The sequence below is a fragment of the Xenopus laevis genome, chromosome 6S (assembly GCF_017654675.1).
Source record: "Xenopus laevis strain J_2021 chromosome 6S, Xenopus_laevis_v10.1, whole genome shotgun sequence".
Lineage (NCBI taxonomy): Eukaryota > Metazoa > Chordata > Amphibia > Anura > Pipidae > Xenopus > Xenopus laevis.
Genome location: NC_054382.1, coordinates 118,008,168 through 118,032,708, shown reverse-complemented (window position 1 = coordinate 118,032,708; position 24,541 = coordinate 118,008,168). Strand labels below are relative to the sequence as shown.

Below are 24,541 nucleotides of genomic sequence, written 5' to 3'. Positions count from 1 at the left end.
ACCAATTATCACCAAGGCACATAATAAGCATACATTATCCAGAGAAGGGATGTCCACCATGAAGTCCTCACGACTTGTTTAACTACAACTTCCAGCATTTCTATAAGACCCTCTCTGTCAGCTGTGCCTTGTCGTTAAATGGGCATGATGGGAGTTGCAACAAGTCGTTGAGATTTATAACGGAAAGCTGTTGTTGAAGGACAATTTATAGCATCCATGGCATAGAGGCTGTAAGTTGTTCTTCAACAACAGCTGGAGGTCCCCAGGTTGAACATCAGTGAACATAGTAACACATCCTAATCATTCACAGATTAACAAATTCGTTTTTCATGCTGGTTAAACCAGTTGGCATGTATGGGTTCCACCTCTGGCTTATTCCCAGTTGTTGTCTATAGAAAGGCAGTAAGTGGAAAGGTACAGTTGGCAGGTGTCTGCTGCTGCTGCTGATGATGATGATGAAGAGGAGATGGATGAGGAAGCAATGTTGTCAAATGAAGTTGGTTTCCCACAGCACCCAAGACTTTTTGGACCAAACAGAACAGTTAAGAAGACATGGGTTTGTGGGATAAGTATGGATGATTGGATGAGGATAGGCTGCTATTATGACTTGTCTCACCATGATGGATAGAGCCTCTCTTGTCTCGCATTCCAGGTTCTGTAGTGCCATGGTCCTCCTGACCAGGGTGTCCCAAGCCAGCCTGGGGGTTCTCTGTGTCCGTACTTGTCAGCCAAGTTGACTCTGTCTCTCTAGTCCAGCTTTCATAGTACCGGGGCTCAATGGCATCAGCCCTGCTCCCCCCACAGCCCATAGTCTCCTCGCTGATACAGCAGCTGTGTGGATCAAGGCACTCCGAGAGTCAAATTAATATGAAATGAGGGAGGGATCAGAATGAAGACCAGACCCCCTACAAAGAAGAGGCTGGGTGCACTGTAGGGAGTACAGATCTCAATAGACTCCTGGGCACATGTTTATAAGCAGCTAGGGAAGGTACCACCAGCCCCAGTTGAAGGTCCTCCCCGCCTCAGCGATGCTTGGATTGAGAAGCAGAAGCTGCTGCTGTATTACTGCTCACCTGCCTGCAGCTTCCCTAGCAATGATAATTCCAAACCCATTACAGCCCTAAATATCCCCAGCTCATCCCCATTCCCAGACTTGTCCCAGGGATCCTGCCCCCTTACTCCCATCTGTGTGTGGGTGAGAGGTGGGCTAGGGCTCAGCATACACTGCTGACGTCTGTGGGAGATGTGGGATCCTGTGCTCCATGCATGGAAATGATGCAGCTCTTTGTGCTGGAGTTACAGTGCCTAACGTGAGGGAGGGGGCGGCTCTGAAGCTCCGTGTGCTGTGATGCTGCTGCTGAGAGGGGCTTTTCTGCACATTCATTAATGCCAATGCACATAGGGAGGATGCGGCGGCTGCTGCTGCAGGAACCAGGGCTACTGCAATCGTCATATTTTTTACAATGATGTAAAGATATCAGGGAGCGCCCATATTATTATGTTCCATTATAGGCAGAGTAGCCGAAGGCACATTTACCATCTGCAGGGCTCATTTAAACACTCAAGTGCAAAGCACTAACATGGATGCAATATTAGGAGCATTAAAATCAAAACACCTGCCCCCCACATCATCAGCTAGCCCTTTTGGCCCCATTTTAACCCTCAGCAAAAGTGGCAACCTTAAATGCAACAATAACGCTGGCATTCTGGGAAATAATTCTGCCTTGTGATAAACATGCGGATATGCATCGCAATGTTGCACATATTTGTAAATGCACCCTGCAATCTGTCCAGAAGGAGGGCTTCCTTTTCAGTGCTATAAAGGGGTGAATACTAGGGGTCACCTCCTCAGTCTGCAGGGGTGCAGCAGAGTAACAGCCGTATGCAAAGGTAAATAGGTCCTTGTACCCCACACCAATATGTCTTCTATAAAGGGACAGCAGCTGTGTGATTACTATACAGCACCCTAATTGGATTTTATGCAGGATTGGACTGAGCTGGCAAGACACCCGGGAAAAAACCTGGTCAGCCCCATACCTCATTGGCCCCGCAACCCAAGTCTGCTCCCCTGGACTCTGGAAACTCTACCTTGCTTTCTCTCATTCAGCCACATCAATGGAGGATGATGGTAAAAGAGACACATATCAGGCAGGGGGTGACGTGTTGTGCTGGGGAATGTCTATGCGCACATTGGGAGGGGGTCCGTAAGGTTACAGCCCAGTGGGCCCCTACACTTCACTTTATTCACTGCATGGAGCGCCTCAAGGAGATCAACTTCTCAGACTAGGCACCTCTAGTTTAGACAACAAAATAATTCTGGGGAATCAGAGCAGAAGCAAAGTTGAGTTGCCATCACATCCCTTTAAAACTGCACAGATATCAAATCCACACCTGCAGCTGTATATATATATATATATATATATATATATATATATATATATATATATATATATATATATATATATATATCTCCCAGGATATTCCTTTTTGTCGAGAAGCCTGTACAGAAATAAGACTTTATTCAATCCTTTCTTTATTAGCATATTTTATCCAAGCAACAATAAACGGCAAGGAGCATAACAGAGAAGGAAATCCAGTAGGAAAAGTCAGCGGACACAGAGCCCATGGTGCAGGAAAGTGCAGAGCACAGCCTGACAGGTCTATATACAATAAATCTAATCATTAATTAGTATCTAATTATAATTAGTAACAACTGGTATTCACGTGCTCCTGCATTTCTTCACCCATGCTTAGCTTCCATGAACCCTTTCTTAGCCCCTAACTAGGTTTCTAGCTACTATAAATTACAGCATGGTTACATGATAACCTTCTCAGCTGGCCTGTCACAATGCAGTTGAACTACACCTCTTACACCACACATTCAGAATATTAATATGCCAGAGGTTCAGAGGAACACGGGTTGAATTGACATACACAGTGATGATACTCACCTAGTACAATATGGTAATAGACGGGATTGTGATTTCTTTACATTTAGGAAAATAAGATTAAGAAACATTTAAACTACAGGTTGGAATGTAACAAAATAGGTAAAAAAGCCAAGGGGGGTGAATACTTTTGCAAGGCAGTGTATATTCTACATGCTCACTTCCGCCAAATGATGCAGGTGATATCTAGTTAAACACTCTGTCCTCATTATTTCATTCACACTAAATATGTTGCTGAGTATTATATCCCTGTGACATTTCAAAATACGGTGTCATAGTTAATGTATAAATGACATGATAGGAGAAGGCTTCGGCTGGGAAGTGAGTCATTTGTTTCAGATCTTGTAATAATGTAACTGGAAAATAAACATACGTAACACTGAAAACTATAGGTAGGCAATGTGTTCCTCCGTTTGTCTCCTAGGGTACAGAATAGTGATTCATTCACTCAATAAATATATACACATACAGTATAACCCTCAACTGTACATTTACGTTAGATTTCGTTTTCATGTATTAAAATGAATCAATTCTCACTCCAAGTCTGACGGCACCTCTTATAAAGCAACATAAATAGGGGAGTAAAAAATGCACAAAACATCCTTATTAGTAGTTTTATTATGTAATGGCATTCATATAATGGGAGAGCGATTAATTGTGATACAATTAACATCTATAAATGATATTCTTATAAATGGTGCTTGATGATGTCACAGGTGACAATTGGTACTTAGTGATGTCATTTCTGTCACATGATCAAAACCTGTGTATTATAACATGTTTGTTTTGTTTTCTAATAGTGCCAGAAAAATGTCTACAGCTGTCCATAGAAAGTAACAGAAAAATGTGACCATTTACTCATATCTTTACCTGACACACGCTGCTATTTCGGGAGATTAGTCGCCCAGCGACAAATAGTTTCCTCTTCGGGCGACTAATCTGCCCGACTGGTGGCTAAAATGAAAATCGACAGCAGGATGGCACTTGGAACGCTTTTTTTCCAATTATCGCCCAAAGTTGCCTCACGACTTTGTAAAGCCAAAGAGATCCGAGTGTCATCCCACCAGCAATTTATATTCTAGCCGGCGGGAAGGCTTTTCATGGAGATTAGTCGCCCGAAGAAGCAATTTGTAAATCTCTTATCAAATCTGTCTTGTCATCTTCTGAAGGAACATACATTACTGTCTTCAGCTGAGAGCCAATTAAGTGCTCAGCCGTTGATACCCAACTGATTAGTCATTAGGACTTTAAGTTTCATAAGAGGATTAGTGAGATAGAGAGGGAGAGAGCGGCTATGAAAGCTCTTGTGCCTCTTCAGCATTGATAAAATCTATAGCATTCTGTTTTATTGTGCACCAAAGGAAATATATATACACATTCATATGAAAAAGTTTGGGAACCCCTCTCAGCCTGCATAATAATTTACTCTACTCTCAACAAAAACGATAACAGTGAAATGTTTTTCATTTCCCAGGAACATCTGAGTACTGGAGTGTTTTCTGAACAAAGATTTTTAGTATTCAGTTGTATGAATTAAATCAAATGTGAAGAACTGGCTTTGCAAAAGTTTGGGTACCCATGTAATTTTGCTAATTTGAATACATGTAACTGCTCAAGGGCTCTTACACACAGGCGGTTTCACCTGCGCTCCCCTGAGTTGCGCTTTCTTCCGTTCAGCCGCAGGGGAGCACAGGAGTAGTCGCCCTCAATTATTGTCAAGGGGGCTGTACTCGCATCAACGCATGTATGCAACGAACGCAGGTAAAATGCAACATGCTGTGTCTCACCCTGCGTTTGGCGCTTACATGTGTCTGTGTGAGTACAGCCCCCTTGATAATAATTGAGTGTGTCTACTTCTGTGCTCCCCTGCGGCTGAATGAAGAAAGCGCAACGTAGGGGAGCGCACTCACGCCACATACAGTGTCACTTGTTGTATGCAAAAGCTCATTTAGATAAGCCACAGTCATTTTGGAACAAAGTGCTTTGGACTGATGAGACAAAAATTTAGTTATTTGGTCATAATAAAAAGCTCTTTGCATGGCGGAAGAAGAACACTGCATTCAAAGAAAAACACCTGCTACCTACTGTCAAATTTGGTGGAGGTTCCATCATGCTGTGGGGCTGTGTGGCTAGTTCAGGGACTGGGGCCCTTGTTACAGTCGAGGGTCGGATGAATTCAACCCAATATCAACAAATTCTTCAGGATAATATTCAAGCATCAGTCACAAAGTTGAAGTTACGCAGGGATTGGATATTCCAACAAGACAATGACCCTAAACACACTGGGAAATCTACAAAGACATTTATGCAGAGAGAAGTACAATATTCTGGAATGGCCGTCACAGTCCCCCGACTTGAATATAATGGAAAATCTATGGGATGATTTGAAGCAAACTGTCCATGCTCGGCAGCCATAAAATTAAACTGAACTGGAGAGATTTTGTATGGACGAATGGTCAAAAATACCCCCATCCAGAATCCAGACACTCATCAAAGGCTATATAGGAGGTGTCTAGAGGCTGTTACATTTGCAAAAGGAGGTTTAACTAAGTATTGATGTAATATCTCTGTCAGGGTGCCCACATTTACAGTATGCATCTAATTTTGTTATGATGCATGTTGCATATTTTCTGTTAATCCAATAAATTTTATGTCACTGCTGAAATACTACTGTTTCCATAAGGCATGTTATATATTAAAAGGAAGTTGCTACTTTAAAAGCTCAGCCAATGATAAACAAAACTCCAAAGAATTAAGAGGGGTTCTCAAACCTTTTCATATGACTGTATACTGCCTTTTGAACATTAGCTCTTGTGAGAAGGCCATTTGATCCCTTTGTTATAACTTAATGTAATAAAAACAAAGGGTGGGTGTTAATGGTACATTCTATACTTGGAGTAGGATTCTTAGTGGGGTCCCACTTTTATTTAACTTGTTCATTAATGACTTAGGAGAGGGTATTGTAATTATTGTATCAGTGTTTACAGATGACACAAAGCTATGCAGCCCAATTAATTCCATCCAGGATGTGGCACTTGCAACAGGAACTTGACAAACTGGGCAGCTAAGTGGCAAATGAAATTCAATGTTGATAAATGTAAAGTCACGTCACCAGGGACAGGGTCGGACTGGATTCAGGGGAGGAGGGGGACATTTTTCCAATTAACAGAGCACTGGTAAGGCCCCATTTAGAATATGCCATAAAGTTTTGGTCTCCAGCACTCAAATGGGACATTATTGAAATGGAGAAGAGCTATTAAGCTGATAAAGCATATAGAAAGATTCAGTTATGAGGAAAGACTGGCCAAGTTGGGGTTGTTCATGCTGGAGAAGAGGCGCTTTAGGGGTGATATGATGACTATGTATAAATATCTAAGGGGATCATATAATAATCTCTCTAATGCTTTATTTACCAGTAGGTCTTTCCAGCTGACACATGGGCACCCATTCCGAGGGAGGTTTCATCTACATAAAGGGTTTTTTTACAGTGAGAGCTGTAAAGATGTGGAATTCTCTCCCTGAATCAGTGGTACAGGCTGATACATTAGACAACTTTAAGAAAGGGATCATATAATAATCTCTCTAATGCTTTATTTACCAGCAGGCCCTTTCAGCAGACACAAGGTCACCCATTCCGATTAGAAGAAAGGTAGTTTCACCTCATTATTCAATCCAATCTGCAGCCAATTGGAGAGGTGTCGGGTAGGGTTTTTCACCTTCCTCCTACTCAACTAGCAGTTAGGTTTTATTTGGACAAAAGGTTGAACTAAATTATTATGGTACTGTGTTACAATGTATGCCCTTTGTATTTTTAGCAACATTATCCCCTTTGTAGTTTTGACCAACTGCAAAGGGTGCAAATGCCCTCTCTATAATAAAATTGGCATTTTCATAAAGGGGTGGTGTAAAGGACAGATGCCACCGGCATACAAACTAGACCTGAGACAAGCTGTTTTGTTTGTGATTAAAGAACCAGTATTACTTTATTTATAAGTGGGGTTCTGTTGAATACAGGTGTATTTAGGTGTTGAATACAGGTGTAGAATGCAGGTGTAAAAAGGTGCTTTGCCTGAAACCCATTTGTGTATTCAGCTATTTCAAGAACACTGTGTTTTCATATTGATTTGTGACTAACACTTAGAAATGTAAAGCACTTAGAGCCCCACTGTGAGAACTCTATAAATCAAATCTAATGTACTTAGTCATTGTGGGAGATTAATACTCTGTGTGTCAGGTCCACCTTCTCTTATCTTCCTAGTGGGTTATCTATCAGCTCCTACTTCCCACACGTGCCAGCTCCGTAAAAATGTTTCTGGGTGTGCCAAATAAGGGCTGTGATTGGCTATTTGATATTCCCTTTGTGGATGGGCAGCCTACAAGTGAGTCTGTTTGGCAGTACACTTTTTATGCAACTAAAACTTGCCTCCAAATCAGGAATTCAAAAATAAGCACGTGCCTTAGCAAGTGAGGCAATACTAGCTAATATTTAGCTGGAACCTCTTTTCTTCTAATCGGCAGGGCAGGATTTACATAGTGGGCGCCCCTAGGCCTACTGCCGTTCGTCGCCCCTGTCTCCTCCCCTTTATTCGTGCAAATTTTCATCATCTGGACAGGAGCAATGGGGATTGGCGCAAGGGAAATTAAAAAATGATTGTATCTCCAGCGCATCCCTAGTGTTTTTGAACCAATGTGGGTGTGGTTGGGCAACATGCCACCCCCCTAAAATGGCCTTTCCATAAATCCGGGCCTGCTTATCGGAATGGGTGACCTTATTTCAGCTGGAAAGACCTACTGGTAAATAAAGTTATTATATGATCCCCTTATATATTTATACATAGTTATCATATCTCCCCTTAAGCGCCTCTTCTCCAATGTGAGTGACCTCAACTTGACCAGTCTTTCCTCATAGCTAAGATTTTCAATACCTTTCACCAGCTTAGTTGCCCTTCTCTGTACCCTCTCTAATACAATAATGTCCTGTTTGAGTGAGGGAGACCAAAACTGTACGGCATATTCTAGATGGGGCCTTACCAGTGCTCTATACAGCTCAAGACATTATTTGCCCTTGATGCTGCTGACTGGCATTGCTTGCTACAGCCAAGTTTATTATCTACAAGGACTCCAAGGTCCTTTTCCATAATGGATTTGCCTAGTGCAGTCCCATTATGGGTAATAGTAGCTTGGGTATTTTTACATTCCAGGTCTATGACTTTACATTTATCAACATTGAATCATTTTTGCAAGGATACCACATCCTGGATGGAATTATTTGGGCTGGATAGTTTTGTGTCATCTGCAAACACTGATACATTACTTACAATACCCTTACAATGAACACTTTAAATAAAAGTGGACCCAATACCGAGCCCTGAGGGACCCCACTAAAAACCTTACTCCACGTAGAGAATGTACCATTAACAACCACCCTCTGTACCCGATCCTGTAGCCAGTTTCCTATCCATGTGCAAACGATTTCATTAAAAATTCATTAGAATACAATGAAAAAACATGGAAAAACATCAAGACAAATTAAAATGTAAAATAGCAAAGCCTTTATTAAGAAATAACTTACAGAAACTCCACTTCCTGTCCTCTACAGAAAAGGCGAAAGGGCGACCATCCATCCTGCTGGGCTCGATTTCTCCTCCCTGGCTCTTCACTGACAGTGTGTCAATCTCCTTCTCCAGCTCTTTAGAGGGCCACAGCGGTTTCATTATTCTTGTCCCCACTGTAAGATAGCAGACCAGCAGCATACTTTCCATGCACACGGGTAACCCAGAACCCCCTGCATTATTTTAAGGCTCTTTCTAATAGTAAATGCATCGTTTCCAGATCAGCGCAACATGGCTATCCTGGCACAGAGAAGATTCCTTCTGCCTGCAGCTGCTGGCTGCTGGCTGCTGGGGAGATGTGCAATCACTGTATGGAGCAGTAAAGGGAGCCGTGTTTCTCTGAAGAGCCTGCCTTCGGGAAGTGAACCAGTTGGACGGCACTATTTCAAAGTTGTAGCCTTACAGAGCATATGTTTTTTAGATGGGGTCAGTGACCCCCCCCATTTGAAAGCTGGAAAAATTCAGGAGAAGAAGGCAAATAATCAGTAACGTAACTAGAGGGGGGCAGGCCCTGGTGCGGGACTTCCAGCTGGGCCCCCTCCGTACGCCCAGAACTCAGTCGAAGTCAGCGGAACGCGAGCTGCCAGGTGGCCCTCAGGGGGTGCGGGCCCTGGCCCAATCGCACCCCCTGCTCCCCCCGGTAATTACACCACTGCAAATAATTCAAAAGCTATAAAAAAAGAAAAAATTAAGGCCTCTTTAACGCAGAAGAATGTCCTGTCTATTTCAACTTTTCTTATTCAGCCTTGGAAGCATCTCATCAGTGTTTCTGCAGATAAACAGCTCCCTGTCCTTTTCCTCATTCTCATCATCAGCTTTAGACCGCTTTTACTGTAGTTAATAGGAGTGGAATATTGATGATACATTTAAATGTGAGTAATTAATCCTTTAATTAGCTCAGCTGATCCGAGAATTAGACAACGGCTACATCCAAACGAATATGAGAATTTAGCAAATTAATTACCGGGATTTCAGTTGAAACCATATCTTCACCTACAATAACAACAAGCTTGTCTCATTAAGAAAGCAATTTCTGCCTGCACCGTCAATTATTTTTGTTATGCAAATCTATTTTGGTAAGAAATGAATTCTTTGACCACTAATCAGCAGACAGCCCAACTGATTGGAGATAATGGAGTCTGATAGCGATATAAGAACGAATGCTTCAATCCTCATGAACAGATGTACCAACATCCAAGGTAATCAATATTTCAAGAAGAAGGAGGAGGAGATCACTCAAACGCAGCTTAACTGCTCGTGATTAATATTTATTGGACTGTTAGACACAACATGTTTCGGGCCTTTGACACTTGAGAAAGGGCATCAAAGACCCGAAACATGTTGTGTCTAACAGTCCAATAAATATTAATCACGAGCAGTTAAGCTGCGTTTGAGTGATCTCCTCCTCCTTCTTCTTGAAATATTGAGCCCAACTGATTGGTTGCTATGGTTTACTGGATATGGTGCACATTTTGCTGCTATTTTTACATTACCCCAGAAGGTTGTACATTCCTGATATAGGGTACAACTACACGGATGATTTCTCTGCGTTTGTGCCAGAACCAAAACGCAGGTGTCAAGTTGGATCCTACGGAAAACAAGGTAAGAAATACAAATGTCGGATGCTGTCATCCTGCGCAACCAGCGCCGGATTTCTTTTCCGGCCGCCCCTAGGCCGCGCAGTCCGACCAGGCGCCCGCGCGACCCTAGCGCCCGCCTTCCCAACGCGCCGGCGAAAATACGCCGGCGCAGCTGGTGTAGTTGAACGGGGACGCGAACGTCCCCATAATGCGGCTGGACGGCATGCCGCCCCTATTTTTTGCCGCCCTAGGCCTGGGCCTATGCGGCTTGCCGCAAATCCGGGCCTGGACGCAACACGACTGTCGGAAGCAAACCCAGCCTATTGGGTTTATTTAATGTTTACATGATTTTCTAGTAGACTTAAAGGGGTTGTTCACCTTTAAGTTAACTTTTAGTATGTTATAGAATAGCTTATGCTTTTCAATTGGTCTTCAGTTTTTCTTTTTTATCATTTTTAAATTACTTGCATTCCATGTATGACTCTTGCCGGCTTGCAAATGGGGATCACTGACCCTCCCTAAAAACAAATGCTCTGTTAGGCTACAAATGTAAAGTTATTCCTACTTTTTATTACTCATCTTGCTATTTAGGCCCTCTCTTATTTATATTCCAGTCTCTCATTCATATCAGTGCATGGTTGCTGGGGTAATTTGGACCCTAGCAACTGGATTGCTGAAACTTCAGGCTGGAGAGTTGCTGAATAAAAAGCTAAATAACTACAAAACCACAAATAATAAAAACCAATTGCAAATTGTCTCAGAATATCACTCTCTACATCATACTAGTTAATTTAAAGCTGAACAACCCTTTCAAGGAATGCAGATCCAAATTATGGAAAGATTTGTTATCCGGAAAACCGCAAGTCCTAAGTATTCTGGATAAAATGTCCCATACCTGTATCCTTGTGGATATGTAACCATCACTGTATTGTCTGTGATAGGACTGATAACACCCTAAGGGCTCTTACACACGGGCGTTTTTCCTGCGCTCCCCTGCGTTCCACTTTCTTCCGTTCAGCTGCAGGGGAGTGCAGGAGTAACCGCATTCAATTATTGTCAAGGGGGCTGTACTCACACAGACGCATGTAGTTGTAAGCGCCGAACGCAGGTGGAATGCAACATGCTGCGTCCCACCTCCGTTTGGCGCTTACATGCGTCTGTGCGAGTACAGCCCCCTTGACAATAATTGAGTGCGTTTACTCCTGCGCTCCCCTGCGGCTGAATGGAAGAAAGCGGAACGCAGGGGAGCGCAGTAAAAAACACCCGTGTGTAAGAGCCCTAACACTTACCCTGGTGAGATTTTTGGTCCCATGTTTAGCCCAACCGAGATACCAAAAGGATCAGTTAGTAAAAAAAATGTTAAGGTTATTATTATAACCTTATTATGTAGTAAACGATGTTAATGTTAATATTAGGGAATCTCAGTCACACCGTTCAGTCTTATGCAGTGGATTGCTAATTAGAAATATGTCAACTATTAAACAGTTCTTATAATCACCACTTTGAAGTGTGAGTGTTTGAAGCAATAAGAGGTGACTAACGAAAGGCCAAATTGTCTTGTGCCTCGAATTGCAAGTGCAATCACTTGCCGTAGCAATGAAGAACAACAGAAGGTCTTCTATGGAAGAATAGAGAAAAATGCTGCAGTAACCAAGAGAGAATATCCAAATTGAACTGTTAAACTTTAGTAAAACTTTTGTTTTGTGTACAAATTGTAGCCAAATATTGCCTATTGCTGCCACATTCAGCCTATAAAACAGGGAATGATTTACAGGTATATGTTAAATGTGCTGCGGTTTCATCCGACAGTTAGATAAATGTAGTTCTTACATGCGATTCTCCTTCACAACATCCAACACGTCGCATGCGTCTCATTGCATGGCAACGCGTCGGGACAAAACGCATCGTGGAGTTCCTTCCTTAGGGCTGAACTCCACAGTAGAGTCCTGCTCGGGTCCATTTTTTCGAACCTGTACCCAACCCGTACCCACATTCTTACCCGATACTCGACCCGCAAGTACCTTATCGCTACCAGGATCATCAAGAATCAGGAAGTGCTGTCATTGTAAACCGGAAGTGACATCATCGGAAGTAGGCGTGATCAGAAAAAAGGAGTAAATATTGAGAAGACCCGCGGCCCGACCCGCAGGTTTTTGTGGGTAACCCACGGGCACCCGACCCGATGCAGGACTCTACTCCACGGTGCGGCCTGTTCTGATCTGACATGATGAGAGGAAGCGGATGTGCCGAATATAATGTAAGTAATAGGAATGTTGGACCTACAAGCTGCGTGCATCCGACACGACACGGCTGTCGGATGAAGATGCAACGCGCAGCGCTTGCATCCAACAGTCGCATCGTGTCGGATGCACGCAGCTTGTAGGTCCAACATTCCTATTACTTACATTATATTCGGCGCATCCATCTCATCGCATCCACTTCTCATCGCATTGGATCGGTAGAAGCCGCACCGTGAGGTTCAGGCCTTAAGGGTAAGTGCACTGTTGGTCTTACTACTCACTGTTTGCTGGGGGACTTGATTGTAAGTGCACTACATACTTAGAATGCTAATGGATCGAGTAGGACTCACTTACAAAAAGGACATTGACGTGGCACGTGAGCTTACTTATTTTGGCCAAAGTTTGTAATAATCATTTTTAAAGGCAAACCATGAGCTGGTAATTTTCTCTTTGTATTAAACTTAGCTAGGAGGAAATAAAGGACAAATAAACCCTACATAAACCCAACAGGATTAAATCTACACCTTATTGATGTTGACTGGAAGTAATAAAAGACATCGGCTATGATTTTTCTCTTTCTATTATACTTTCTATTATACTTTAGTAGCTAGGAGAAAATGGAAGGCAAATAAAACCAACAGGATTAAATCTACACCTTATTGATGTTGACTGGAATTGACTATATCAACGCGAGAAAGACGTCTGCTAAAATCCTAATCTGCAAATATGCCAGAGGAGATAATGTATCGTGAGACTGACTGGAAGGTGTAAATGAAAGCTGACACTAGATAACTATGAAGAATGAGATGAAATAGACAATAGCTCTGTAATGATTGGTTGATTTATGGAGCTGACAAATTACTTCCTTTCTCCATACTGAGACATACTGAACATGATTATGTTAGGACACAAACCCTGAATGTACAGATTCAGATACATGTGCAAGTGTGACAGGAAGGAAATGTAATTACAGGTAGGGAACCTGTTATCCAGAATGATCTGGACCTGGGGTTTTCTGAATAACGGATCTTTCTGTAATTTTTGATCTTCATGCCTTAAAGGGTAACTAAAGTCTAAAATAGAATGTTAGAAATGCTGTATTTTGTATACTAAATATAAACATGAACTTACGGCACCAGCAGCCTAATAAGACAAATGATTTATGCTTTCAAAGTTGGCTACAGCGGGTCACCATCTTGTAACTTTGTAAGACATTTCTGCAATATCAAGACTCGCATTTGCTCAGTGTGGTCTGGGCTTCAGTTGGGCGGTTAAGCTTAGGGTTGGTCATAAATTATCAAAACAGCACAAGTCAAATAATATTTGCCATAGAAGCCAATAAAGCAAGACTGATTAATAATCAGAATATAAAGACTGCACTGAGTCTCTGGATAAAAATCTCTACAGGCAATCCAACAATGCTGCTCGAGTTCTGGGAAGTAAGGCGGGGGCTCCCCCTGCTGTTCATAAGTATGATTGTTTCCCTGCTCAGCAGTTAGGGACCATCTGACAATTCCTATCCACAGCAGTAAAAAAAGGGAGAATTTCACTGCATACAGTCAGGTTTCTTATAAAAACGGTACACATTTTTTAATTAAAGTATACTGGCGATATTTTTTTTTTATTGGAGATATTTTTCATTAAAGAAAGTAAAAATGGGATTTTATATTTTTGCCTTTACATCCCCTTTAAGTCTACTAAAAATCATGTAAATAAATGTTATGTCGCACAGTGATATTGTATTGATGGCAGATAGAGGAGATTAGTGTGGGATGTGCAGATAACGCAATATTTTGATTGTCTGGTGTAGGAGGAGCCTTAATGGACAGGATTTCAGTAAAGCTCAGTTAGGTTCCCAGTGTGTGAAGATGAGCCTCTTCTCTTACCCCTATCCATCCAGGCCTACCCCTAGCCTTCCAGCTGTGCGTATAATGTGGTTTGCATTTAAATTAACTTGAAGTATGTTATGGGATGGCCAATTCTAAGCAATTGGTCATCATTATTTATTTATATTCTATAGTTTTTAAATTATTTGCCTTCTTCTGAATCTTTTAAAAGAGGGTCATCGACCCTATCTAAAAAGCAAAGAGAGGTTTAAAGTTAAAGTTAACTTTTTGTATGTTATAGAATAGTCAGTTCTGAGTAACTTTTCAATTGGTCTTCATTATTTTTTAAAGGGCATGTAAAGGCAAAAAAATAAAATCCTATTTTTACTTTCTTTAATGAAAAAGTGTGTCCAATAAAATCCCCACTAGCAAAATATTGGGCCCTGTACACTGCTACCTGCTGTCCAAAGCAGGACTCACCTCTCCCTAGGTGGTACCAATTATAAGCTCATACCTCCCAACATTTTGAAAATAAAAAGAGGGACAAAAAAGTTGCCGCGTGCAGCGAAAATATTTTGACCACAGCCGTTTTTGTGGCCACAGCCCCTAATTACCATGTTCATTTTTCAGAATTTGGCAGGTAATGAAAATTTGAACATATTTCTGTGTTTTTTTTCCAGTTATTACAGTTTTACTAATGAAGGTGAATTGCCCTTTAAGCTGTGATTCTAACTTTTCCCAAGGGACCTGTTATCTTATATTGTTACAATTACTTATTTGCTTATCTTCTGCTGTGGCTGTTCTGGGCTCTCTGCCAAAAGCCAATAAAGTGAGAAACGTTGTTTCTTTTTCTGGCTGTTCAGAAAAAGACCCCATTTGAAAACTGGAAAAGGCCAGAGGAAGAAGGCAAATAATTAAAAAAACTAAAGGGCATGTAAAGTCTAAAATAGAATAAGGCTAGAAATGCTATATTTTGTATACTAAATATAAACATGAATAATTACTACATGGCAGCACAGAAACCAGTGCAATTAGCATCAGAATTTAATAATCAGCAAACCTGTAGCATCAGCTTATATTACAGGGGAAGCTCATTTTCTGCTGGATAATTAGTGACGAGCCCTAAGCTTAGCTTCTCAACAGCTGCTCAGAGCCCACTGAGCATGTGAGTGTCACAGACACTTTCCAAGATGGTGACCCCCTGTGACAAGTTTGAAGTCCTGGATCATTGCTTCTATTGACAAGCTGAAACTTTAGGCTGGTGCAATAAGTTCAGTATATAAAATATGGCATTTTTAGCCACATTCATTTTTAATTCTCCTTTAAACTAAATACTTGTACAAAATCTGCATATATTTAGCAACAGGAAGGAGCCCAGCACTAATTAGCAGTGAGCCCTTAAACAGAAACTGTTATAAACTGATGAATGTCTGGGGTTGACAGTTCCTCTCATAAAGGTAACTGAGAATAGAATGTCTATTTGAGAAAAAGTCTGACAGCCATTAAAGAAAAAAAAGTGAACCCATAATGCCGAGCACTGACAACTTCTGTTCCAACAGTATGCCCATATACACCACAGTTTAATTTCCTCATCGTTAGTATAATTTCCATTAATTGTTTTGCAGCCCACAGCTCTGCACCCTGACTGGAGAGGGGCCATGCATTGACAAGAGGAATCCAGCAGTACAAAGTGCACTGTTATACTCCATTCATACTCCATTCTCCAGCCCACACATTGCTCATCTATTCCCAGCAGCTTGTACGAGAAGTACCTTATTGTTCACTAGAAAACATAACCAATCTGGGAACATTCTAATTAAACTGAACCTGACGCCCCTGGAGAATAGCAATGTCCTAAAAGAACCCTATGCATAGGCGGAGGGTGATTTTTTTGGGGGTTTTTTTTTTCTTATGTTACTTCAAAAGTTTCTTTACCGGCAATTTTCTACTGGCGGAGAAACAGCCGATTCAGTGCCATATTATAAGCATTGGCAAATGTTGTAATTCACCTGTCTGAGCACACAGGGTGGATTTTTGTCTAAAAATGCTCTACAACTGAAATTTGTCCCATACATGGGCTGACTTAAAGGAGAACTAAACCCTAAAAATGAATGTCTAAAAATGCCATATTTTATATACTGAACTTATTGCACCAGCCTAAAGTTTCAGCTTGTCAATAGCAGCAATGATCCAGGACTTCAGACTTGTCACAGGGGGTCACCATCTTGGAAAGTGTCTGTGACACTCACATGCTCAGTGGGCTCTGATTGGCTGTTGAGAAGCTAAGCTTAGGGCTCGTCACTAATTATCCAGCAGAAAATGAGCTTCCCCTGTAATATAAGCTGATGCTACAGGTTTGCTGATTATTAAATTCTGATGCTAATTGCACTGGTTTCTGTGCTGCCATGTAATAATAATCAGCCTTATACTGTGACTTTTATCAAAGGTCGAGGTGAATTTTCGAATTAAAAAAAAAAATTCGAATTTCGAACTATTTTTGTGTACTTTGACTAGGGAATAGTACAAATTCGATTCGAATTTGAAAATTCAAATATCGAAATTTATCATGTACTGTCTCTTTAAAAATTCGACTTCGTCCATTCGCCATCTAAAACCTGCCAAATTGCTGTTTTAGCCTATGGGGGAAATACCCAGAACCTATTTGGAGTCAATTGGTGGACTTGGGAAAAAACGTTGAATCAAATTTGATCGAATGCGCTATTCCTTCGATTCGTACAATTTGAAAATGGACCTATTCGACCAAGAAGAAAAAAATTTTGACTTAATTTCGGTTGGTCTTTTTGAATTCAAATTTTTTTCAATTGGAACTTCGACCCTTGATAAATATGCCCCTTATAGTCTATGTGTACTGTATATTGTGAGTGGGTCCCTAAGCTCAGTAAGTGACAGCAGCACAGAGCATGTGCAGTGAATCAGCAGAAAAGAAGATGGGAAGCTACTGGGGCATCTTTGGAGACACAGATCTTTACTGCTAAAGGGCTGTGGTTGCTTTGGGCTGGTACAGAAGCCCCAAACATTATGTACAACATTTCTAGCTACTGCTTTAATTTAACTTTCCATGTCCTTTAAGAGCTACTAAGTGATGCTCCTACAAGCTGCATGGTTAAGCACTAAGTAATTAGCCCCGACTATTTTGAAAATACTGTAATAGTCATAGTGCTCTCTTCTACAAATTATAGAAAAAGTTCAGTTCATCCACATTACTGGAAATCAGGGCTAATGTTTGGGTTGTTTAACATTAAACCATGTTTATTGGGCTACTTTCACACAAAACACAGAGGATTTGCTAACTGTGTCATTTATGAGACATCTTACATGCAGAAAGTATAATGCAGATTTATTTTGGTCCCTTTGCAAAAAAACTGTGGCTGCTTTTTTACTGCAGCTTCAGGGATATTACAAACGGGTGTTTGTTTGTGCGCTCCTCTGCGTTTCGCTTTCTTCCGTTCAGCCGCAGGGGAGCACAGGAGGAGATGCACTGAATTATTGCCAATGGGGCTGTACTCGCACAGACACAAGTAAGCGCTGAACGCAGGTAAAATGCAACATGCTGTATCCCAACCTGTGTTTGGCGCTTACTTGCCTCTGTGTGAGTACAGCCCCATTGACAATAATTCAGTGCATCTCCTCCTGTGCTCCCGACGCCGTATAAGAAAAAAAAAATGCTCTGTAAGGCTACAAATGTATTGTTATTGCTGCTTTTTATTACTCATCTTTTTGTTCAGGCCTCTCCTATTTATATTCTAGCCTCTTATTCAAATCAGTGCATGGTTGCAGTGTAATTTGGACCCTAGCAACAACTGCAAACAGGAGAGCTGCTGAATAAAAAGCTAAATACAGTAACTAAAAAACCAGAAGTGATCAGAAAGTGAAACCAATTGCAAATTGTCCCCAAACTTTGTTTACCACATTCAGATGTAAAAAGAGTTGGGGAGTAACACAAGCATGTTCCTGGGTGTGCCAAATAAGTGATGTGACTGGCCATTTGTGGAAGACTGTTTGGCAGTACATCTGGTTTTTATGCAATGAAAACTTGCATCCAAACAAGGAATTCAAAAAAAAGCACCTGCTTGAACACCCAAAGGATTGGTGAGAAAAATGTAGTTCGCTAGCGGCTGGTTGGGGTTCACTGCTCTACAACATACTAAAAGTAAATTCAGAGGTACAACCGCGTTAAGGGACATGAAGAAGAGTGTGTGTGGGACTGATTACTACTGGGAGCCCAATGAAACATTCCTTTCTCCTTGTGCATCCAGAGCCCTCAGGCCAGAATCTTCTAGGAACAAGTCATATTGGCTGTGGGCTGATACCAGTGTGATTATTTTAGCCAGTCTTGCTGAAGAACTGGGTGTCACGTTCTCGTTATCGGGAACCTTGAACGGTGATAGGTACACTCACAATGCACAGGGAATCCCTGCGGATTCTAGTGTTCACGGACGTCCTTTAGGGGCCCCGGGCTTTCTGCTGCGGAAAACACAAGGAAAGTGCATAACAACAATAAGTCTGTAAACGAGGTACCGGTAAGGATTTAGAGGAGACGTAGTCAAGAATCAGGCAAAGGGTTCAAGGCAGGCGGCAAAAATTAGAGTCAAAGTCAGGCAGGAGTCGAAAACCAGGAATTCAGATCAGGATCAAACTCTTCGGCAGGAACAGATAAACTGGAACCAGCTTGGGCACCATCAAAATGGAGGACTGGGATTTTAAATGCAATTTGGCGCCACATATTCAAATTTGGCGCCAATCCGTTATGTCATGACGCTCGGCGTCTTTGCAAGTCAGAAGGACCGGAAGCAGGAAGTGCGCGCCTTACATTTGGACTGTGGATACTCATTTGATATTGGCTCTCGACTCCTAACTAGGGATGGAACAAATCCACTATTTTGGATTCGGTCGAATCCCCAAATCTATCGTGAAAGATTCTGATCCATTTGAACCAAATCTGACCCCTAGTGTCAGGAAAAGAAAAAGTGGAAAAATGTTTTTGCTTATCTTGTTTTGTGATGAAAAGTCATGTGTTTTCTCTTCCTGCTTCTAATTTGCTAGGGATGCACTGAATCCACTATTTTGGATTCGGCCGAACCCCCCTCGAAAGATTTGGCCGAATACCGAGCCGAATCCTAATTTGCATATGCAAATTAGGGGTGGGAAGGGGAAACCATTTTTTACTTCCTTGTTTTGTGACAAAAAGTCACGTGATTTCCCTACCCACCCCTATTTTGCATGTACAAATTAGGATTCGGTTCGTCGGCCAGAAGGATTCGGCCGAATCCGAATCCTGCTGAAAAAGGCCGAATCCTGGCCGAATACTGGATTCGGTGCATCCCTATAGTTTGCATATGCAAATTAGTATTTGGATTCAGTTCGGCCAGTCACAAGGATTCATCTGAATCCGAATCCTGCTGAATCCTGTGTGAATCCTGAATTTGGAGCTTCCTTACTCCTAACAGCATCTGCAGTTTATTGACTCGTGCATGAGTGTGACAGACTAGGAATTCTGAGAGTCCTGCCCTTTGAAAAAGGGTCAGACTATCCACAATGACATCTTACTCAATTATCTGATTTTTTTTTCCCAATATCACCCAATTTGAAATTGGGGTGACATTTTTCCAGTTTCACCCAATCAAAACATATTTGAAAAAACTGCACTTGTGTCTAATATTTCATACCAAGTTAAATGCCATCCGGAATATTTGCACAGGTATATTTTATTCCTCCTGTGAGTACAGACAGGGCTCCGAGGTCTTCATCAAACATTCAGAAAGCACGTACATTAAATAGAATTACATGACATTAACATCACAATGCCACCTTCATGGACTAAATACAGTGAATGGAATGGTATAAAACGATTACACCATCGCCCTTGTAAACAAGATCTATATGGGCAGCGATGCTACAAAATGAATATATAACACCATACAAACGAGGAATGGGATCATGGAGAACCTTTGGGGCAGGGATTCCGGCATGCCACACTGACTGCTTTTGCACTGCAGGAGTTAAATAAATCTCTTTATAAATAGGCTCTTATTTGTTCAGTGGACATTTAAATATCTCATCGATTAAAAGCAACAATATCTATAGAACATTCTTTAAAAGAAAAGGAACTACGTTGGATATCACCTGGCTAAGAGGAATGAGACGCAAGCACAGGGTTAGCTGGTAAACTGTCTCTCTGTACTTCAAATTCATTTCGGCTCGGACAACAGGATAATATGGGTTTGTTTTACTTAAATTCCAGCAAATTGCAATCAATCTTGTAGTACACATATGGGTAGTATTCTTGCTGGCTGAGGTTTAACCCAGGGATGTCCATTGGGGCCTGGAAACATAAAGATAAGCATATTTAATACATAGTTGGGCAGCCTGGTCAGATCATTGAGCTTAAAAGAGTTGTTCAGTATTAGAATAAAATAGGGATGCACCGAATGCACTTTTTTGGATTCGGCTGAACCACCGAATCATTCACGAAAGATTCGGCCGAATACCGAACCGAATCCAAATCCTAATTTGCATATGCAAATTAAGGGTGGGAAGTGGAAAACATTTTTTTACTTCCTTGTTTTGTGACAAGAAGTCTTGCGATTTCCCTCCGTCCCTAATTTGCATATGCAAATTAGGATTCGGATTCGGTTCGGCCGAGCAGAAGGATTCGGGCAAACCCGATTCCTGCTGAAAAAGGCCGAATCCCAAACCGAATCCTGGATTCGGTGCATCCCTACAATAAAAACTGGGTAAATAAATAGGCTGTGCAAAATAAAAAATGTATTCAATATAGTTAGTTAGCCACAAATGTAATGTATAAAGGCTGGAGTGACTGGATGTGTAACATAATAGCCAGAACACTACTTCCTGCTTTTCAGCTCTCGGTTTCCACTGATTGGTCCCAGGCAGTAACCAATCGATGACTAGAGTTGGGGGCACATGGGTCATAACTGTTGCTTTTAAATCTGAGCAGAATGCGGAGGATCAATTACAAACTCACTGAACAGTTATGTCCCATGTGGCCCTTCAAGTCACTGATTAACTCAAAGTTAGCGAGCTTAAAGGGGAACTCCACACAAACATAACTTTTTGAAAAGTAAACATTTTCATTTGCAATATAATTCAATTAAAAAAATTGTGATTTTTAATAGGTTTGGAACAGTTCCCTAAGCCTAGCCCCCTGCTGATATGTCTGACTACTTTGCTGAGCTGGTTGACTACTGTTACTTTGTCAGCAGCCATCTGTCCATAGCGATAGTTATTTCAATAAGGAATGGAACCTCACAGTGCAATGCATTGTGGGTTATGTAGTTCCTGCATGCTGTCTGTAAGCTGTGGAGAAGTTGTTCCAATGAGTGTTTAGTCCCTCCTTCCCTGCCAGGATTTCAAATGATGCAGAAAGAGAAGAACTGTTAAACAGCTGGATTTTAGCATAGAAAATGGCGATTATTCAGACTTTTTGAAGAAACCATTAACTGTGATTAGGGGTTTCTGTGTTATGTGGGCCTCTTTATCAAATTTTGGTTTGGAAGCCGAAGTTCCCCTTTAATGAAGCAGGGAGAAGTGTTCTGTTAGACATCCAGTCACTCCAGCCTTATTGGATCACATTTTTGGCTTACTATGCTGGAAACATTTTTTATTTTGCATAGCCTAATTTACCAAGTTTTTGTTTTTACACTGAACTGTTCCTTTAACATTAGTGCAATGCTGTACTCACATCTATAATGGAGGCAGCACTGCTGTCCAGATGCTTGTACAGATCATACAGAACCTCCCTCAGTTTCTTCATGGTCTTCTTGCTGGGCTGGAGCAGCATGGCTTGGAAGTTAACTGGCAAGCCGTACCTAGAACCAAACACATATGTTAGATTTATTCCCTGCTTAAATACAACTATTATACCATTGTATACATCATTTGTGTGTATATCTTTTTAGATGGACCTAATCTAGACAGCTTTATTCGGTCCATTATTTCATTTGTACATTTTAAAACCTACATTCACCTTAGGGCAAACACCCAGCCCATGTCACTATAAAAAATTTTTTTATTCCTAATTGATTTTTTTGAAAAACAAATTTGAAAGAAAACCACAGATAAAACTGTGGTCGGCTGCACATGAAATTTTCACATTTCCCTGGATCGGCTTCTAAGCCTCCCCATTGTGTGTGACGTAGAAGTAGTGTTGCCACCCGGCCGGTATTTTACCGGCCTAGCCGGTAAAACACCAGCTAAGGCCGGGGCCGGTATTACAAATTTACCGGCAATGTAGCTGCCAGTAAATTTGTAATACACCTAAAAAAAGCCTGTGACCTGCCCCCAGCCTGCTCCAAACGTACTTTTTTCCTGGGATTCTTCCCAAATTCGCGTGTTTGGCTCCTCCCCCTTTGACGTCACGACCCGGCCAGCCAAAAGCGTGTCACGATCCCGCCCCCTTTATCGTCACAGCCCCGCCCTTTTAACCCCGCCCCCTCCACCTGCCGGTAAAGATTATTTTAAAAGGTGGCAACCCTACGTAGAAGCCTACTAGGCATGCTTCTTCTGTTTCAATTCATTTGCATATATTTCATATGATTGGCTGATCAACTACCATCATCATCATCATCACCCCACCACCATCACTCAGGGGGAAAGTAAAATAATTTTGAAGTGGTAAAGCAGAGGTTATTCTTTATTTATAAAAAAAAATTAGAAATTGGAAAAAGTGTCTTAAGCCACATGGACAGTTCATAGTTGAACTTTTGTCTGAAGGCATACATCCCCTTTATTTGATTTTTTTTTGGTCCTGCCCATTTTACAGCCTGGAACTGAACACACGATCTGATTGGTACGGTCGCTGACCCCAGAAACAAAACAAACTGAAAATCAAATCAACTGTAAAGATTTAGGAGCTGAATTACGAATGGTTTAATTTTTTTTTCCATACCCCGAATCAATTTTTTTTTTTAGCTCTAAAAAATGTGAATTATACCAATTACTCTAAACCTCAAAAATGTGCTATTTTATTAAGTGTAAAAACCATGAAAAACTGTAATACAAAACTAAAAGTGGACAAGGTCATGTTGAAGTATGGGACAGGTCCTTCTCCAACTGTAAAATCTTTCTTTGCTTTGAGGTTTAAGTCGTTTTCGGATTTTTCTTCATTTGTAATTGCAAGAAAAATGCCGCAAAGACTTTTTAAAATTAAGATTCCCTGCAAATAGTTTTAGGACACAGGCCTGCATTCTCCACTGGCATCAGATCTAACCTTTTCAAGGAACAGTAACACAAAAAGATGTAAGTGTTTTAAAGTAATGAAAATAGCTTGTTTATATAAACAATAGTAGTGTTTCTGTAGCAAACACACCAGTTTTATCAGTGCAGGGCAACACCGCATTTTATTTTTATTACTTTAAAACACTTTTGTTTTTTGATGATACCGTTCATTTAAAGGAGAAGGAAAGTCTTTTTTGCTTGGTGGGTGCCAAAATTTAGGCAGTCCCAAGTGATTGTATCTACATACCCGGGGTTCTTCCAGCGAGCAACACGGAGCAATCCTCTTCCAGCTTCTTATCGCGACTGTGTATGCACAATGGAGTGAAAAGCTGAACTTAAACTAAGAAGTCGGCTATTTCATTCTACTGCACATGCGTCTGCCATGGGAAATTTCAAGAATGTAGAAGACAATCACTCTATGTTGCTCACTGGCAGAACCCCCGAGTCAGTGCAGTTTTCTGCTGATAGAAGTACTTGGGGGTGCCTAACTTTTAGCACCCCCAAGTTAAAGGAGAACTTAAGCTTAAATAAAGAAGTACCTAGAAACATTGTACATTATGTTTTGTGCTTCTGTACCAGCCCAAGGCAACCACAGCCTTTTAGCAGTAAAGATCTGTGTCTCCAAAGATGCCCCAGTAGCTCCCCATCTTCTTTTCTGCTGATTCATGTATTGTGCTGCTGTCACTTACTGAGATTAGGGACCCACTCACAATATACTGAATATATATATATATATATATATATATATATATATATTTTATCACAATATAAGGCTGATTAGTCATTAATACAGTTAATTAGAACATGGCAGCACAGAAACCAGTGCAATTAGCATCAGAATTTATTACTCAGCCCTGTAGCATCAGCTTATATTACAGGGGAAGCTCATTTTCTGCTGGATAATTAGTGACGAGCCCTAAGCTTAACTTCTCAACAGCTGCTCAGAGCCCACTGAGCATGTGAGTGTCACAGACACTTTCCAAGATGGTGACCCCCTGTGACAAGTTTGAAGTCCTGGATCATTGCTGCTATTGACAAGCTCAAACTTTAGGCTGGTGCAATAAGTTCAGTATATAA

At 41.3% G+C, this 24,541-nt stretch overlaps 2 protein-coding genes across 4 annotated transcripts in view; both read right to left on the bottom strand.

Moving 5' to 3' along the window:
* Positions 1-1,390, bottom strand: part of baalc.S (BAALC, MAP3K1 and KLF4 binding S homeolog) — a 30,334-nt gene extending 28,944 nt beyond the window's left edge. The window contains exon 1 of the mRNA XM_018223906.2: positions 617-1,390. Coding sequence (XP_018079395.1) covers positions 617-809 — 193 coding nt within the window. The 5' untranslated portion in view covers positions 810-1,390. The remainder of the gene's footprint in view (positions 1-616) is intronic.
* Positions 1,391-19,914: 18,524 nt separating this feature from the next.
* Positions 19,915-24,541, bottom strand: part of atp6v1c1.S (ATPase, H+ transporting, lysosomal 42kDa, V1 subunit C1 S homeolog) — a 31,487-nt gene continuing 26,860 nt past the window's right edge. For all 3 annotated transcript variants that reach the window (XM_018223903.2, XM_018223904.2, XM_018223905.2), the window contains exons 12-13: positions 21,930-22,056; positions 19,915-20,549 (exon numbers count right to left, since the gene is read on the bottom strand). In XM_018223903.2, coding sequence (XP_018079392.1) covers positions 20,454-20,549; positions 21,930-22,056 — 223 coding nt within the window. In that variant the 3' untranslated portion in view covers positions 19,915-20,453. The remainder of the gene's footprint in view (positions 20,550-21,929; positions 22,057-24,541) is intronic.